The 19,107-nt window shown below is 34.9% G+C and overlaps 1 protein-coding gene across 1 annotated transcript in view; it reads right to left on the reverse strand.

Moving 5' to 3' along the window:
- RSBN1L (round spermatid basic protein 1 like) overlaps positions 1-19,107 on the reverse strand; it is a 66,559-nt gene that overhangs the window by 29,772 nt on the left and 17,680 nt on the right. The window contains exon 2 of the mRNA XM_032643658.1: positions 4,995-5,111. Within this exon, the coding sequence (XP_032499549.1) occupies positions 4,995-5,111 (117 nt within the window). The remainder of the gene's footprint in view (positions 1-4,994; positions 5,112-19,107) is intronic.

Raw genomic sequence — 19,107 nt, forward strand, 5'->3', positions numbered from 1 at the left:
AATGCAACACTTAATACAGTGTTAATTTTCTCGAGTCTACATGTAAGTAGCTTTAAAATATATTAACAAATTCATACTTGCTACCCAGGTATAAACTATCAAAACATCAGATTCAGGTTAAAATCTTAGGAAAAAATTAATAATAGAAAGTTAAGGGCTTCCCTGGTGGCACAGTGGTTGAGAGTCCGCCTGCTGATACAGGGGACGCGGGTTCGTGCCCCGGTTCGGGAAGATCCCACATGTCGCGGAGCGGCGGGGCCCGTGAGCCATGGCTGCTGAGCCTGCGCGTCTGGAGCCTGTGCTCCGCAACGGGAGAGGCCACAGCAGTGAGAGGCCCGCGTACCGCAAAAAAAACAAAACAAAACAAAAAAAAACAAGGAGTTAATCAAAATGAAAGATAAAAGAGGTTTATATTCAATATATGTAAGTAAAATCCAAATGAGTCAAGCAAAAAAGACAGTAGTGTATTAAAAAACAGGACTTAAAGTTTAACGGGCTTAGGTATAATTAATAACTAAACTGGAAATACATGTAAAATTGTACAAATTAAATGGTGTGCCAAAATAAGCAGAATTTCATTTGAATGAAAATATAAGCTTAATATCCTATTATATTTACAACTAACACATATTTTAAAGTTAAAATAGTAAATATCCAGTCATGTTACTTTAAAATAAAATAGGTACAACAGTTTGTCTATTTCTTAGTCACAAGGATGGATGAAAACAGTAGTAGTATAATAGAAACTGGAAAATACAAACTAATAAGAAATTAGTCAAGAGACTATTATATTGAGCATCAAGTAATTAAACTTCCATGACAAACTACTCTGTAATTAAAGTGAGCACAGTGTGCAGAAAAGAGTTAAACATAACACATCTGAGACTGCTACCCTCAGGCCTGCTTGCAAGGGTGGTCTCTGGCTGGTATCTGAGAACTTGTATTTTGGGAAGGTTACTACCATTCCCTCATAAGAGTGGCTCACTGTACCTGAACTGTTTGTGCAAACAATATGGTTTACATTGAACACCTGTTTTCCTTCTGGAATTTTGCTACATGCTACACAGGGGGTGCCTATGTGACCAGCTCCCAGTAGACACCCTGACTATTGAGTTTCTAATGAGCTTCCCTGGTAGACAACATTTCACATATTTTATCACAATTCACTGCTGGAAGAATTAAGTGCATCCTTTGTGACTCCACTAGGAGAGGACTCTTGGAAGCTTGTGCCTAGCTTCCTCCAGAAATTGCCACATGTGCCTTTTCTCCTTACTAATTTTACTTTGTATACTCCACTATAATAAACCACAGCCATGAGTACAAATTTATGCTGAGTCTTGTGAATCCTCCCAGCAAATCATCAAACCTGGGGGTAGTCTTGGGGATCCCCCCCTCAGTGGGTACAAGTAAAATGCATTCTTTACATTTAAATCAAATCAAGGCACTAGCCTTTACTAGGTAATTTTTTTAAAAGTTTTATACAATCTCTCACTCATTTAATGTCTTGGAATGATACATGAAATGCAACAGATACATATGTAGGAAATTTTTAAATACTTAAGGAGATAAGATCATTTTGAATACTAATGTTTTTCTCTTATACTAAAAGGTATTTAAAGTACATATTTACTCTAAATTCGTAATTCTTCAAACGGAGCCCAATAAATCAGAACTATAGTGTTTTTTTTAAAGGATCCTGGTAAATACCTATAACGGAAAGAATTGCTAAGTAATATGGACCCTCAAAAAGTATAAAAGTATAAGGTTAATGGGAGACCCTCCCCACAAAGAGCCACACACATATGCACAGTGGACCTCAAACACACACATACACACACACACACCAAGTAGACACACACATGCACAGATAGCCAAAGAGAATCTGACACAGAGAGAAATGGAGACACACACACAGTCAGAAGAAAGAGGCACTCATACGGAGACAGAAAAAAACCACACACACAAACAGATAAAAAAAACAGCATGCGTTGTTAATGGCAAATTATTTTTTAAAAATCTTTAAAAATCACAAAATCACTGGAATTAATTTCCACTCCTAACCTTAGTATATTTTTAGTGTTAATAAAGGAAAAATAAAGGTTGCCCAGAGATACTGGATATGATTTCATATCTAATATGGGAAGTAATATATATATATATATAATTCCATTATCATACACAGAAACAAAGCAGTAATTAGCTTAGCTATTTTCAACCTTTGGTCTTTGGGGAATGACTTTCCTTTTTTGGCACAGCAACATCTTCGCTCCTCCTGTCATGAATTACCTACCTGTGACCTTTAGTACACTACCAATAACCTTGAACACTGGCTTCTTTTCATCCCCTTTCTACCTGCTCGTCAGCAAGCTTCGCTGATATGCTATAATGATAAAATTTACTCTCAAGAATACTATAATCATAACATCCATGTTCTCACACCTTATCAATAAACAACAAAACGGCTGAAACACATAAGTGTACTCAGAAAAAGTAGTTGGTAGACATTAGATATAAAAGGATGAGCTAAATAAGCTTATGTTTCAAATTTATTTGTTCCTTTAAACTGTTTCTAATAAAGCAAACTCCTATTTTATCAGTGAAAAACATTTACAAGATTTCTGCATCAATAAAACATTTATGGCATGTATATAATCATGTACATATTTCTAGTCATAATGCAGTTTTTAATGAAAATGTGGAAGAAATAAGACTGGTGTGGAGTAACAGTTAGTTAATTTTTTTCCCCCTTTTAAAAAAAAATTTTTTTTTTTTTGGCCGTGCCCCGCAGCATGCGGGACCTTAGTTCCTGGACTAGGATCAAACCGTGCCCCCTGCAATGGAAGCACAGACTCTTAACCACTGGGCCACCAGGGAAGTCCCATGGAGTGAGAGTTAGCATCTACTGTCAGATATTCAAGTGTCATCACCAATCAATCAATGCCTGCGTCTGCCATAGCTTGCAATTGTTAGCATTATCAGAAGGAGAAAATTTTAAGGAGAGAATAAAAGTTGAAAGCCATAAAAGAAAAAGGGACATAAAGTAGTAAATAATAGGATACTTACTGCCCCCACTTAACTGATTCTCTTGTTGCTCCAGGACACCAGTAAAAAAGGATGCCTTTCCCTGATCGTAAGGCTCACTTGGGAAATGGCCGGCCACACAAGCAGAACAAATTGTTTTTGCCAGATAGTAGCAATAGCTTACACTTACTCAGTGCTTACCATGGGACAGGCACAATTTCTCAAATTAATCATGTTTTTATTCATTTAATTATCTATATACTACCCACTAGGAGGGGAGATAGTTTTGTCATTGTTTTTAATCACAAGAGTTAATCTTTCATGTGTTTATAAGTAACATTCATAGCTACTTATTGAATACCTGAGGGCTAGACAACTGTACTTGGCACTTCCCCCTTACTTTACCTCATTTAATCTCTGCAACCCTGTAAGACAGTAATTATTATTTACCTCCATTTTACAATAAATTGATTTGCCTATGGTCATCCCAGAGGTCACCAATTTATTTCCAAATCTATCTCTTTTTTTCCCCTCTATCATCACTAGGTTTTAGTTTAGCTCGGTTCAAAATACCTCTTAAATTTTTCATTTACTTCAAAGTCAAGGTTACCACTGTATATTACTGGAAAATCTCCACTTTTCAGGCTATTTAAAATTCTGTTTGCACATGTAATTTCTAGGTTCACATACTTGACATTAATCGTATGTTAGGTATCTAACATTCAACCAAGTGACAGGAATTTACATCACTGTACAGACGGATAACAAAATGACTATATGACTAAACCAATAGGGTAAAAATAAGAAAACATTTCAAGTGTTAATCATTAGCTGCTGTAGAGCACTAGTGTGATTATATTCAACTCCTGCCTCAAAGGCTTACAGTCTATTTAGACAACATAGATAAAACACACTGGCAAAAAAATAGAAGAAAAGGACCATGAGCATTCACCAAGTAGCCATCAACTTAAGCTCTGACATGTTTCTTCAAGGTCAAAAGAATTTTATAGAAAATAAAGTTCTGACAAGTAGAAAATAGAGCTTAGACAAAGTGCCACCAAAGAACATCTGGAAACAAAGAATGAAATGAAATTATAGAATCTAATACTGTTTACTTTAAATAATATAAATTAACCAGTAATTTCATTGCACCTACAGTGCTATGGCCTTTTCTCCCTTATGCAGATAGAAAGGCTTATCCACACATAAATTCAATATGAAATTAATCAAAGTCAACGTGTTCTGATCCACAAATTGTTAACTTGATGAGGCAGCAAATGAATTTGCTAGCTATCTAGCAACCAAATGCCACTGATTCTTCTTACCTTGCTATCTAAGTGAATTTAAAACTATCCTTCTATCACAAATTCTCTCTGGAAAAGTTCAGATTTATTGACAGGATTTATATTATTACCTCACCATCCACCCCTATGTATAAACAACAACTAAAAATAGTTGTAATGAGAAAAAACAGGAAACAAAAAGAGGATATTCTTAAGCATGCAAGAAACAAACAGTAAAACAACACCTTCTTATTTAGCTCAGAGTAAAATGCTCCCTCTAAATCCCAGACTATGCTATGGTGATTATCATCAAATACTGGTAAGATCACTTCCTCCACCATAACTATCATGCTAAAAATTTCTTTAGCCTTTTATTTTAGATTATCTAAATATGGATAAAGACTAGTAATATAAACACAGAGTTAGAGAACCTATTTTCAAATAATTTAAGGAACCTTATAATTACCTTTAGTACTTTCTAATAACTCACTAAATAAATATACTAAAGACATATTACTACACAGATTAGAAAACCTCACTATTATATTTACTTTTCATAGTCTGACCACAAATGTTTATTCCCAGCAAAATTCAGCACCAAATAACATTTCTTACTTTAATCACTAAGCCAATACATATATACTGAACAATGTAACACAGTACAACTGAAATCACTTAATATAAACTTACTTTTCAGCAAAATCTTTACTTCTCCATTTTCTTTCTTGATCTCATTCATTATTTTATGCTTCTTTTTTTCTCTTTCCTTTTCTTTATCCCTTTCTTTAATTTTGTCTTTGATTTTATCTAAAAGACAAAATAAATATTTAAAACTATTTTAAAATTTTATTTTTTTCATGAACTACAGTGAAATTTCTAGAATTACAACACACAAAGAAAACAAACATGCTTTTTTTTCTTTCTCTAAGGTTTTAGTTATTTATAAATTTCCTTTCATATATTGAACACTGGAATACATAATACATCATAAACTATCAAAATTTATCACTACACATTTTATTCTAAAGATTATTCTTCACATACTTCATGTCCAATACAACAACAAACTTCAACAAACTTCAAATCACTTAAAGTAAGTGGCTAACTTTAATCGAGAGAGTAAACTACAACGGAAAAGGGGCTAATTTTGAAGCTCCGCACATCTGGATTGGTTAACATAACACTGGAAAAAATACTCATTCTCAATATTCTAATATGTAAAATAATGGTTGATATCTTTCTCATGAGTTACTACAAGGACTAAATGAAGAAAGATATAAAATGACTACCCAGAGCCTGGTATATATATATATAAGACTAGATGTTAGTTCCCTTATACTTGCACCTTTTAAAAAAGATATGACTGACATGGCTAACTGGTGATATTATGATATTAAAATAAAGGGTATAGGAACTCTAAGAATCAATGACCTGCATTCTAAAAATTCAAACTTTGTGTGTATAAAATTATTCGATGTCCTTTTAATTATTGTTGTTCAATCAAGCTCCTATGCACCCAACAAAAGACGAAATGCAGAGGAGAATTTTAAAATAGTGATGAAATCCTTGTCTTCAAAAAGCTTACTACTGATTAAAAAGCTATGATGGAAACACACAAAACTGCAAAAAGCCTGTAATGTAACACCCAAGATTATATAACATATATGCCAATTGCATAATTTCTTAAAATCCCTCCTTACTTCTCTTTCTATAAATACTACCCTAAGTTCAGGTCCTAGTCACCTAATGTTTAGATTACTGTCTTGATCAGCTCTGCAAACAGAAATATAATGGTTACCACATACGTAAATTTAAATTTTCTAGTAGTCACATTAGAAACAAAACAAAACTAGTGAAATTAATTTTAGTAATATTTTATTTAGCCAATATATCTAAATCATTTCAACATGGAACCAATACTAAAAACGTACTGAGATATTTTACATTCCTTTTTTCCTAATAAGATTTCAAATTCCAGTCTATATTTTACACTTATGGCACATTTCAATTCAAAGTAGCTCAACTTTAACTGTTCAAAAGCCACATGAGGACTTCCCTGGTGGCACAGTGGTTAAGAATCCACCTGCCAATGCAGGAGCCATGGGTTCGAGCCCTGGTCCAGGAAGATCCCACATGCCGTGGATCAACTAAGCCCATGTGCCACAACTACTGAGCCTGCGCTCTAGAGCTGGCAAGCCACAACTACTGAGCCCACGTGCCACAACTACTGAAGCCCGCTCGCCTAGAGCCCATGCTCCACAACAAGAGAAGCCACCGCAATGAGAAACCCACACACCACAATGAAGAGCAGCCCCCGCTCGCTACAACTAGAGAAAGCCCGCATGCAGCAACGAAGGCCCAAAGCAGCCAAAAATTAAATTAATTAAAAAAAAAAAAAGCCACGAGTCTAGGGGCTACCATACTGAACGACTCTCCAAACTACTTAACTAGATAATTCTCAAAAAAGTTAAATCTATGTATTTAATAAACATTTTAAAACTTATTAATTTAAAAAACACAAATTCAAACAAGGTATTTTCACCTATCAAACTGACAAAGTGCTTTTTTTAAAGTGATAATACTCAAAGCAGATGAGAGGACAGTTGATGGCTGAGCAAACTAAAACAGGGATTCACTGACTTAACAAATACACATTGCTGAGTATAAGAAAAAGTTAGGGACACAGAGATGAAAAATCTAGATAAAGTCCTCATATGTTCATATACAACTTATTCTAAAATTCTAGAATAGATTAAGCTGTTCTCACACTTCAGATTGGCTCACTACTCTTAATTTTTGCTGTTTTAAAGTCCTTGAAAACATGTCATAGGCTGTCATCCAGCCATAAAATGTCAGTACAAATAGCTGGAGCTCAGACACATATATAAGTTAATATTGCCTAAGTAACTACACATTTTTAAATGAACTAGTTATATATCGTTAACCACAACTGAAGAAAATAGTAATCTGAAATGTCTCAGCATTTCTTTTCCCTATTAATCTTATTAACCTAAAAGTATTATTTCAATAATTATTAAACTTTTAGAAGTTTATTAAAGTATAATATACATACAGAAAAAAGCACATAAGTATACAGCTCAATTTTCACAAAAATGAACAGCACCCGGAACCCATCTCAGGTACCCCCTTCCAGTCTTTATTATGCAGCACTGCTAAGGGTAACCACGATCCTGACTTCCAACCCCACAGATTAAAATAACTATAGAATTTTAATGACATATATAAAGAATATGATACACTATAAACCATCACAGTCACAAAACAAGTTTTTTTCAGAATAAAATTAAACTAGTTTCTCAGGAAATAAAACTATAATATAATATGACCCAATTTTTTTTTTTTTTGACCCAATTTTTATAGACTTTATTTATAAATATACTTATTTATAGACATTATAGACTTTATTTTTTAGAGTAGTTTTAGTTTCCCAGCAAAATGGAACAGAAGACAGAGATTTCTCATATATACCTCCTGCCTCTACACATCACAATTTTTTTTAATTTATGATTAATATACACATTCAGAAAACAGACTGAAAGATAACAGTGCAAATCATTAAAAGCCATTACTTTTATTTTTTTTAACATCTTTATTGGAGTATAATTGCTTTACAATGGTGTGTTAGTTTCTGCTGTATAACAAAGTGAATCAGCTATACATATACATATATCCCCATATCCCCTCCCTCTTGCGTCTCCCTCCCACCCTCCCTATCCCACCCCTCTAGGTGGTCACAAAGCACAGAGCTGATCTCTGTGCTATGCGGCTGCTTCCCACTAGCTATCTATTTTACATTTGGTAGTGTATATATGTCAATGCCACTCTCTCACTTCGTCCCAGCTTATCCTTCCCCGTCCCCGTGTCCTCAAGTCCATTCTCTTTGTCTGCGTCTTTATTCCTGTCCTGCCTCTAGGTTCTTCAGAACCTTTTTTTTTTTTAGATGCCATATGTATGTGTTAGCATACGGTATTTGTTTTTCTCTTTCTGACTTAATTCACTCTGTAGGACAGACTCTAGGTCCATCCACTTCACTACAAATAACTCAATTTCATTTCTTTTTGTAAGCCATTACTTTTAAGTGGCAAAAAGTTTCTAAGTTTCTGCAATAGGAGCGTATTAGTTTTGTAATACAGGAAAAGGGGTTTTGAAATATGCCTTCAAGTATGGTATTAAATAGTTCAAGTAAAAATAAGTTGAAGGTGTGAAGTCATTATACAAAAAACACCTATGGAAACAAAAACAGTGGCATAGTCAAGACTATAAGAGTGACTGATGACATAACTGCATTTACCTCCTACCCTATACTACACCCAAAACCTTCAAAGCAAAGGAAGCAAAAACAAATCAGTCTATATATACATAGTAGAAAAGCATTTCTTTCTCTTTTTCTTTTTTTTAAATAAAGACTATATATTTTTTGGCTGCGTCGGGTCTTAGTTGCGGCACGTGGGTTTCTCTCTAGTTGTGGCCTGAAGGGTTTTCTCTCTCTAGTTGTGGCACCGGAGCTCCAGAGCACATAGGCTCTGTAGTTTGTGGCACGCATGCTCTCTAGTTGGGGCCATAACAAGTCAGAACCTCACTGTCTATAAAACCTCAAGTCTGCTGCTACCACACTGTCATGCATTCATATTTATAAAAGCCACTTCGAGGTCTTTTCACAAGGAAAAGACTCCCTGGCATCAAGTTTACAGTTATACATTGTTCTTTAACAAGTGTCATTCTTAGTTTTTACTTCTTTTCATGACCATGAATTTGTACAGTTTTATCCTTCATGATTTAATCTAAGGCTTGGAAAGAATTTCTAGCTCATCTTCCCATCACAATTCTTAGAATAAAAGTGAGAATTATTCCACCATAAGAACAACAAATTATCTGTTTTGAAAAGCCCAATTTAACATAAGGACACTTTTTATTTGAAAATACAAAGGGGGATAGGGGACAGACGGAACACAGATGCTAAGAGACCCATGATATGATTTGAATTTAAAGATGCAAAAGGAATCTAAGAATGGAGGGAAAGAGAAGGAATAAATAAGTCATTATCAACTCAGAACATACTTTAAATTATATATGTGGAAAAACACACATGGGCTAAAGACATGCCTTATACGTAGAAGTTAAGATATAAAAAAGAAAGCTGATGAAAATAATTTCAAACAAAATATAAATGGGATTTTCAAACATATGGTCAACTTATGATTTAGCAGTATATGCCACATATGCATCAATGTAACATGTATTTCACTCACCCAATACATTTCTATTGAGCATTTACGTGTATGAGATAAAAATGAGTAATAGTGCTGCACTAAAGAATGTTAAAATCGACAAGGTATCAGTTGATTTTTATTATAAGTACCACTTTGGAAACCAGTTCTTAAATAACAAAATAAATGTTTTCGTCTGATTATAATAAAATTCACTTGTCTCCACAAGTATTAATGTCATTATAATAATGTAGGGATGAAAAACACACACACACAAGTATTATATGAACTGCTCCAGTAAGAAAGCAAAACATAAAAAGTTTTGTAAATACTTTTAAGAGACTGATCAAATAATACATCAACAAACCATTCATCTGGAATCTTCAGAATTAATTCACAGATTTCCAGATAACAGAAGATTGCCACCCATTTTTTAACAGTTCTAATTACTTTAAAAAATGTACTACATACATCCCTGCTTTCAAAAATATAAGAAATATAATTTACTCTTTTCATTTTGACAAAAATTTTAACTCTCACTGTCATCCTCATATTGACCTCAAAAACAGAAGAAAAAATTAACTGTTCAAAACTAAATAGCAGCTGAGAATCATTTCATTTTTATTGTCTCACCTGTCTCTTATCACTTCAGGTAAAAGACGTGACAGCTCTAACTTCTGGCAGTCACTGATAGGCTCATTCTCATTTGTTCTGTGCTAAGAAACTAGACCAGGTCCATTGTGCTATAATACAGCAAGCAGGTTCTCTATATCACACCGTATTCTAGTTAGTTACAAACATATCTTTCTTCTTAGCATTATTCCTAACCCCACCAGTGTACATTCCTTGAGGGTAGAGAAGGCTCTCCCTCAATAAATGCTTGTTCAATGCATGAAACGAGTCCTGTAATAAAAGTGAGAAATTACTGTTATTTTCTACAGTACATCATGACTTTCTCTCCAATAAGGTGCTCCAGGTTGATCTTTGTTAATCCTTCCTTCTTTTCCATGGCAAGGAAGGGAATTCTTAGTCCTGAAAGTCTTTCAGTAGTAGTTCTTCAAATGTATATCCCTTTTCTAACTGACATGGTCATTTCTGACAAACAGTTCTAAGATTTAATAAAGCTATTCCTCCAATAACAGTAGGGATCCAAAATTTTTCTGGGTAAGTCTCAATAAAGACAAATAATTTTCCCCAAAAGACAGTGGGCTGATTTCTTTTTTATGCAGAGTTCTTTTTATATAAAGAACTTTCACAATTTACCACCAAAAAAAAAGAAAAATTAAAAATAGAAAAATAAAATTTTAAAAAGAAAATAGGAAAAGATACAAAGGACACAAAACAAGCAAATTTCAAAGAATGCTAATGTCAAACATGAAGAAAAGCTCAATTAAAATAACATGAAATCATTTCTTCACCTATCAAATTGACCATTTTTATTGAGATATCACTGACAAACAGCACTGAATAAGCTTAACGTGTATACAGCATAATGATCTGACTTACATACAGGACGAACTGATTACCACAGTAAGTTTAGTGAATATCCATCATCTTACATGGACACAAAATTTTTTAAAAGACCAATTTTCTTAAAAATAACAGTAACCAGTGCTGCTTGGCAAAGGTGAAGCGAAATAGGCACTTCTACACAGTGATCAGCATAAACTAATAGTCTTTACTGGAGAGCAATTTAACAATATGTTGCAAAAATATTAAAACTCATCATTCCTTTGATCCCACAATTCCACAACTAAGATTAATAAAAAGAAAACCAAGCCTGCACAAAAATACACATACAAGGGTCTTCATCCCACATTATTTTTAACAGTGAGAAACTGTAAATAACAAATGTTTAATAATGGAGATTGGTTAGATAAATGTGGTTATATTCAGAAATGGAAAATTATGAAGCCATTAAAAATCATGTTTAAATAACAGTTAACATTATGGGGGAAATGTTCATGATACGTTAGACGAAAACTGCAAGTTAATATATGTAAATGTAAATCTATAAAAGGATCCCAAATCTGACATATATATGTATACTGTGTGTATATATATAAACACACACACATATACACACATTTATGTGTATACATCTGTATATGTATGTATACACACACACATACGCACATACAGGGATCTTAAAACAAGGGTAATTGTTTAAAAGTTTATATAAGAAAGAGTTGGACTTCCCAGTTCTCCCACCCTCACCCCAAACATTCAAGTGATCATTTCAATCTCACCCTTTAAGACAAACACTGAAACTTTCATTTTCTGTAGGAACTGAACAGGCCTCAAGGCTCAGGTACCCTAGGCAAGGCAAAGACAAGCTGATTGTACTTCCCTAAAATACTCAAGCTGAATTGAATCAGGAAATTTAAAAAACAAGAACTTTTAAAAATTAAAAAGACAATAGCAAAACAGAAGGCTTAATTAAAAGGTTGGAAGAGATAAAGTTTAGATAATCTTCCAAAAAGCAGAGCAACAAGACAAAGAAGTGAAAAATAGCAAAAAAATAAGGCAACACAAAGGATCTATTCAGGAGATCTAATATCAAATTAACTGAAATTTCAGAAAAAGAAACCAATTGCATAAGGAAGAAAAATATAAATAAATAAATAAATATTTCCCATAAAAGATCAGTCTCCAGAATGAAGATTCTTCAAGGGATGAGTACAAAGAATGGACTTCACCACTGTAGCCCCTCTGGCCCCAAACACACCAGGCACACCCTCATGAAATTTCAGTACACTGGGGATAAAGAAAAGATCTTAAAAGCCTCCAGAAGAAGCGGAAAAAAAAAAAAAGATCGCATATAAAAGATCAGGTAACAGTGTGGAACTGGACTCCGTCAATGCAACAGTAGACGCTAGAAAGTAATACAGCAGTAACTTCAAAATTCGTAATGAAAATATTTTTTAACCTAGAATTCTAAAATCTGACAAACTATCAATCAAGCATGATGGAAGACATTTTCAGACAAGCAAAAGTTCAAAATTTTTACCACACATGCATCCTTTCTGAGGAAGTTACATGAGGGCATGCTAAGTAAAGGAGTAAACAAAGAAGGAAGAAGACATGAGACCCAGGAAACAAGGGACTCAGAGCACAGGAGAGCAACACAAGAAAATATCAGTATGAAAGCTGTGCAGCTGGCTTAAAGGGTTAACAGTTCAGGTCGAAACACAGGAATGGAGAAATGCAGAAACAAGGCCCCCCAGGAATAAAGGGGAATTGCCAGATTACCTCTTATCACACAACAGAGAATAAGACAGAAAATGAAGCAATAAGTATATATGTAAATGAAAAAGAGAGGCAATTTTTAGCTACATGAAAACCAAGAAAGCCATAGAGAAAAGGATCTCTGATTTGCACTGAACAGCATTTGCAAAGTCACAATAAGCCCTGATTATTGCTTCAACTAAGGTTTATGAAGTTATCAGAGATAGGAAAGAAGCTAAATTTTAAAGTGCTAAATTCTTATTTATTTTAACAAGAATGCAATATACGTCTAAAACTGATTGATTCAAAAATAAAAGGCAGAATGAGCATTTTATTTAGAAATTTGGAATTAAAAGGAGATGAGAATTAAGAATTACAGCCGGGGGAGGGATGGATAGGGAGTTTGGATTAGCAGATGCAAATTATTATAAATAGAATGGATAAACAACAAGGTCCTACTGTACAGCACAGGGAAGTATATTCAATATCCTGTAAAAAACCATAATGGAAAAGAATGTGAAAAATAATATATATATGTATATATATATATTTATGTATACCTGAATCACTTAGCTGTACAGCAGAAATTAACACAACATTGTAAATCAACTATACTTCAATAAAATAAATTTTTTAAAAAAGAGTTACAGGGCTTCCCTGGTGGTGCACTGGTTAAGAATCCTCCTGCCAGGGCTTCCCTGGTGGCGCAGTAGTTGGGAGTCCGCCTGCCGATGCAGGGGACACGGGTTCGTGCCCCGGTCCGGGAAGATCCCACATGCCGCGGAGCGGCTGGGCCCATAAGCCATGGACGCTGGGCCTGCGTGTCCGGAGCCCGTGCTCCGCAATGGGAGAGGCCACAACAGTGAGAGGCCCAAGTACCGCAAAAAAAAAAAAAAAAAAAAAAAAAAGAATCCTCCTGCCAGTGCTGGAGACACGGGTTCAAGCCCTGGTACGGGAAGATCCCACATGCCATGGAGCAACTAAGCCCATGCACCACAACTACTGAGCCAGAGCTCTAGAGCCCACAAGTCAACTACTGAGCCCACGTGCCACAACTACTGAAGCCCGTGCGCCTAGAGGCCATGCTCCGCAATAAGAGAAGCCACGGCAATGAAAAGCCTGTGCACCACAAAGAAGAGCAGCCACCGCTCACCGCAACCAGAGAAAGCCCACGCACAGCAACAAAGACCCAATGCAGCCAAAAATAAATAAATAAATATATTTTTTTTTAAAAAAGAGTTACAGCTGGACAGGGGGCTGGAGACAGGAATGGAGAGTGTTATGGCCCTTTTTCACTATAAACCTTTCAGTATTATTTTATTCTTTTAATTAAATTTTATTTAAAAAATTTACAAAGCCATGGTCTTCCTCCCAAATACCCATAACCCCAGTCTAATCATGAGAAAAACATTAGACAAATCCCAATTGAGAGACATTTTACAAAATACCTGATTAGTATTCCTCAAACTGTCAAGGTCATCTAAAGCAAGAAAATTCTAAGAAACTACCATAGCCAAGAAGAGCCTAAACAGACATGATGACTAAATATAATGTGGTATCCTCATGGACCCCAATGTTCACTGCAGCGCTGTTTACAATAGCCAAGTCATGGAAGCAAACTAAATGTCCATCAATAGATGAATGGATAAAGAAGATGTGGTACATATATACTATGGAATATTACTCAGCCATTAAAAAGAATGAATTAATGCCATTTGCAGCAACACGGGTGGACCTGGAGATTATCATGCTAAGTGAAGTAAGTCAGACAGAGAAAGACAAATATCGCATGACACTGCTTATATTCGGAATCTAAAAACATGATACAAATGAACTTATTTACAAAACAGAAACAGACTCATAGACTTAGAGAAGGAACTTATGGTTACCAGTGAGGGAGGGTGGGGGAAGGGGAAAGACTGGGAATTTGACATTGACACGTACACACTGCTATATTTAGAATAAATAACCAACAAGGACCTACTGTATAGCACAGGGAACTCTGCTCAGTACTCTGTAATAACCTAAATGGGAAAAGAATTTGAAAAAGAATAGATACATGTGTATGTATAACTGAAAAAAATTAAATTAAATTAAAAAACAAAACTCTACAGAGCAAAAATTAATTAATTAAAAATGTGTTATCCTCAATAGGATCCTAGAACGGAAAAGGGAAATTAGGTAAAAACTAAGGAAATGTGAATAAAATATGGACTTTAGTTAATGATAATATATCAATACTGGTTCATTAAGTGTGGCAAATATACTATACAAATTTAAGATTTTTAACAATAGGAGAAAGTGAGTATAGCATATATGGGAACTCTGTACAAAGTTCCCAACTTTTCTGTAAATCTAAAACTATTCTAAAATTAAAAACTTACTGAAATCTATACTTTATATAAATTTATAAATGCAAAACGTAGTTAATTAAAAGAAAAACATACACACAGACACATACTGTACATGTGTATATAAATTTAACACTAATGGACAGAGCTCCAAGACACACTGTTAAGTTAAAAAGTACAAGTTACAGAAAAATGCATATAGGATATTTAGGTTTTAAAAAAATAAACTGAATATTCTTTTCTGTGAGTGTATATATGTATATACGTAAATGCATAGCAAAAGGTCTGGAAGGACAGACACAAACACCTAAGGAACAAAGGGAGCTCTTGGTTTTTATTTCATGTACTTTTAAATTATTTAAAATTTCTGCAACAGAAAGGGATACATATTTATGTATTACATGTGTAAATAAGTTGTTAGCCTAAATCTTCTCCCTGAAAGAACTGATAATTATTTTCAGACAAATATTTTTTAAGAAAGAATTAGAATCACTTAAGCCATATTAGAAGGAAAGAGATGAGTAAAAAACACTTCAAAATAAAACACTGAATTAATATACTAGAAACTAACAAACACACACAAATAATCTTACTTTTTCCCAAGTCCTCTCTTCATTTACAACTATTCAAATGCATTTCTGCCTCACTTTACATACATTACCTCAAGGTTATAATTTAAAAAGAGAAGAACAAAAGAAAGAAAGAAAATATAACACAATTATATATGTATACATATGAGTATGTATACATATATACATTTGTTAGATTTAATCGTTTTTAAGAGAAAGATAGAAATCCCACACAATATTAAGACTTATTAAACCACAGATTTTGCTATAAAGAGGGATATTCATACAGGCTCATTAGGTTTTTTTAAACATTTCTTTTTATTTATTTATTTATTTGGCCGCCCGGGTATTTAGTTGCAGCACACAGGCTCTTCGTTGCCTCATGAGAGATCTTCCTTGTGTCATGTGGGATCTTCAGCTGTGATATGCGGGATCTTTACTTGCATGTGAACTCTTAGTTGTGGCATGAGGGATCTAGTTCCTGACCAGGGATTGAACCCGGGCCCCCTGTGTTGGGAGCGCAGTCTTAGCCACTGGACCACCAGGGAAGTCCTCAGATTTTTTTCTTTTGTTTAATGTAAGTGTCATAAAAATCCACACTGGCAGTTCTTAAGAAATGTTGGTAGAATTTCATGCTAAAGCTTTCAGCTGCAATACATTCGTGTAGCCCAACCTCAAACAGGCTTCATGTGATCACAGTTTTACTCGCTTTGTTATATGTGCCATAATTCACGCTGCAATAATGCAGTCCATGAAACTGATCGGTCTAGCAACAACACTGATATCCTCCTCTATTATCCTTCCCGATCCACGAATAAGTATAGCTGGAAACAGATCTGAGAACAAGCAGGAAGCAGGAGAATAAGAGAAGTGATACAGAACTGAAGTGGGTAGGCAGAAGGGAAAGTAAATTACAAAAATAAGAATATCAACGGAAAGAAAAAGATGAAGGATACAATAAAAAGAGAAAGGACTGCACATACAGTGGATGGGGAAAGAAGACACTTATCACACCTCCTCCCCCAACAAAGCTAATCAAGACCACCAAATCCAATGTTTTCTCAGCCCTTTTTTCTCAGTCCTTAGTGCAACAGACATTATTGACCTCCAACTCAAAATTCTCCCTAAGTTGCAGTGAAACTGCACTATCCTACATGACTACTCAATAACTCACAATTTATCATCCCAAACCTGCACATTCCCCTAGGGTATACCCTAGGCATGCTTCCTCTCTTCTTTCTATTTCCTCTAAAAATGCAATCCTATGATTTAAACTATAACTTTAGGCAAATAAATCCCCAAACTAATCTCTCAACCCAACCCTTCCACCAAGTTCCACGCCTTCATCTCCTTAAGAAATATTTAACACCAAAATCATCATCTTTATCATATAACTAAGGCTCAAGCTCTCCTTTTAATTCTCTCTTTATGTTAATGGCACAAAATCCTAACATTAAAATTCAAAAAATTCTCAAAAACCTTTATAATACTTCCTTCTTCCATTTCCCCGTAACATTAAGTCACCTGCTCAGTTCAGTCTATTTTTCCATTAAAATATGTCTATCTTCCTTTCGCTTTCCATAGCTACCACCACCATTGATTCATTACCTTTTGAAAAAAAGTGATCTTCCTACCTAGAGTTTCTCTCCTCCCCACCAGTCCACTAAGCATAGAGTGACCAAATATTCCTTGAAAGTATAGTTTATCATGGCACTCTCTTCTGCTTTAAACAAACCCTACCAAAAAACGAAAATTCCCATAGTATGCCATTCAAGGATCTTAGTCAAGACTCACCTTATCTTTTAATAATTTCTTCTACTACTCATCCACATGTATACATACACAAAATTCCAGAATGTTTGATTCATTATTATTCAAATGTCTTACTCCAGTATTTTTGCTAATACCATTGAGCTGGAAAGTCTTGCCCATCCCAACTCTGACTACCAAAATCCTACACAGCCTGAAAGATCTAGGTGAAATTCAGCTTCTTTCATTAAGCACTCCTAGATCCCTACAACTAGAAATGATCACTGCCTCTCTCTCTTACGATTTGAATTCTGATTGTGTAGCTGTTCCACCTGCCCTACTGGATTATAAACTCTTTTGTAGTTATCATATCTTACTCATCTTTGTTATCTTCTACAGAACCTAGAAGAGTGTTTTGCATATAAATGATGTTCAATATGAATGCAGTTTCCAGGGGAAAAAGAAGAAAATGGTTCAAGTAAATAGAAACAAGTTGCTAGTGATAAGCATCTAAAGTGTCAGCAGTCACAGAAGACAAAAAAAAAGGTCAATATGCAGAAAAAAGAAACAAGATGAGTAACAATACAGAGCCTTGCTTACACTGCAGCTAATTATCTCTCCAATTAAATTATAAATACTCTAAAAGCAAGAAATATAAATAGGGCTTCCCTGGTGGCCCAGTGGTTGGAAGTCTGCCTGCCACTGCAGGGGACACAGGTTCGAGCCCTGATCCGGGAAGATCCCGCATGCCGCAGAGCAACTAAGTCTGCGAGCCACAACTACTGAAGCCAGCGCACCTAGAGCCCGTGCTCGGAACAAGAGAAGCCACCGCAATGACAAGCCCCCACTCGACGCAACTAAAGAAAGCCCATGTGCAGCAACGAAGACCCAACGCAGCCATAAATTAATTTTAAAAATGCTCCTTTCAAAAAAAGAGAGAAATATAAATAGCTTTCCTCCTTGCATTCCCCCCACAGTGCCAAGTGTACAGCAGGCAGTAAATGCTTGTTGAATCCACATAAGAAAGAAGTACAGGACAAATTAGAGAAATCATAATTTAATATAAGAAAGTACATAAATTCTTTTATAAAACTCTAGAAATAAGCAGGGTATAGTGGAGATACAACAAGAGAAGAATAAGATAGTGCTGGAGTGGGGCAGTTGTCAGAAAAGTTAAAAACTCTAGAAATAAGCAGGGTATAGTGGAGATACAACAAGAGAAGAATAAGATAGTGCTGGAGTGGGGCAGTTGTCAGAAAAGTTTCCACAGAATTTGTTTTTTCATAGGAACAACTTAGAAATCTCACCTACTATCCTCATTTTACAGAGGAAAAAGTTGGGTCTCAGTGCACTTAAAAGATTTTCCCAGGAACAGACACTAAATGGCAGAACCAGGACAACTCCTAATCAGGTCCCCTTGTTTCTAGTTAAAAATTCTTATACCACACATTAGGAAAGAAAACCAATAAGTATAAAGAGAATTATTTACCATGAATGTTTTTTGATATTTAAAAATAAGAGACAGTTTCTAACTCATAACCTGCACATATATAAGCACTACTTCTGGCTCTTCTGCATCAAGTCTTGCCCAGTAAATAGAGTTGTACAATAGGGGAAGAAATAATGTATAAACAGGCTACAGAAACTTGGAAGGAAAAGAAGAAAACTTTTCCTTCCT

Source organism: Phocoena sinus, chromosome 9 (assembly GCF_008692025.1).
Source record: "Phocoena sinus isolate mPhoSin1 chromosome 9, mPhoSin1.pri, whole genome shotgun sequence".
Lineage (NCBI taxonomy): Eukaryota > Metazoa > Chordata > Mammalia > Artiodactyla > Phocoenidae > Phocoena > Phocoena sinus.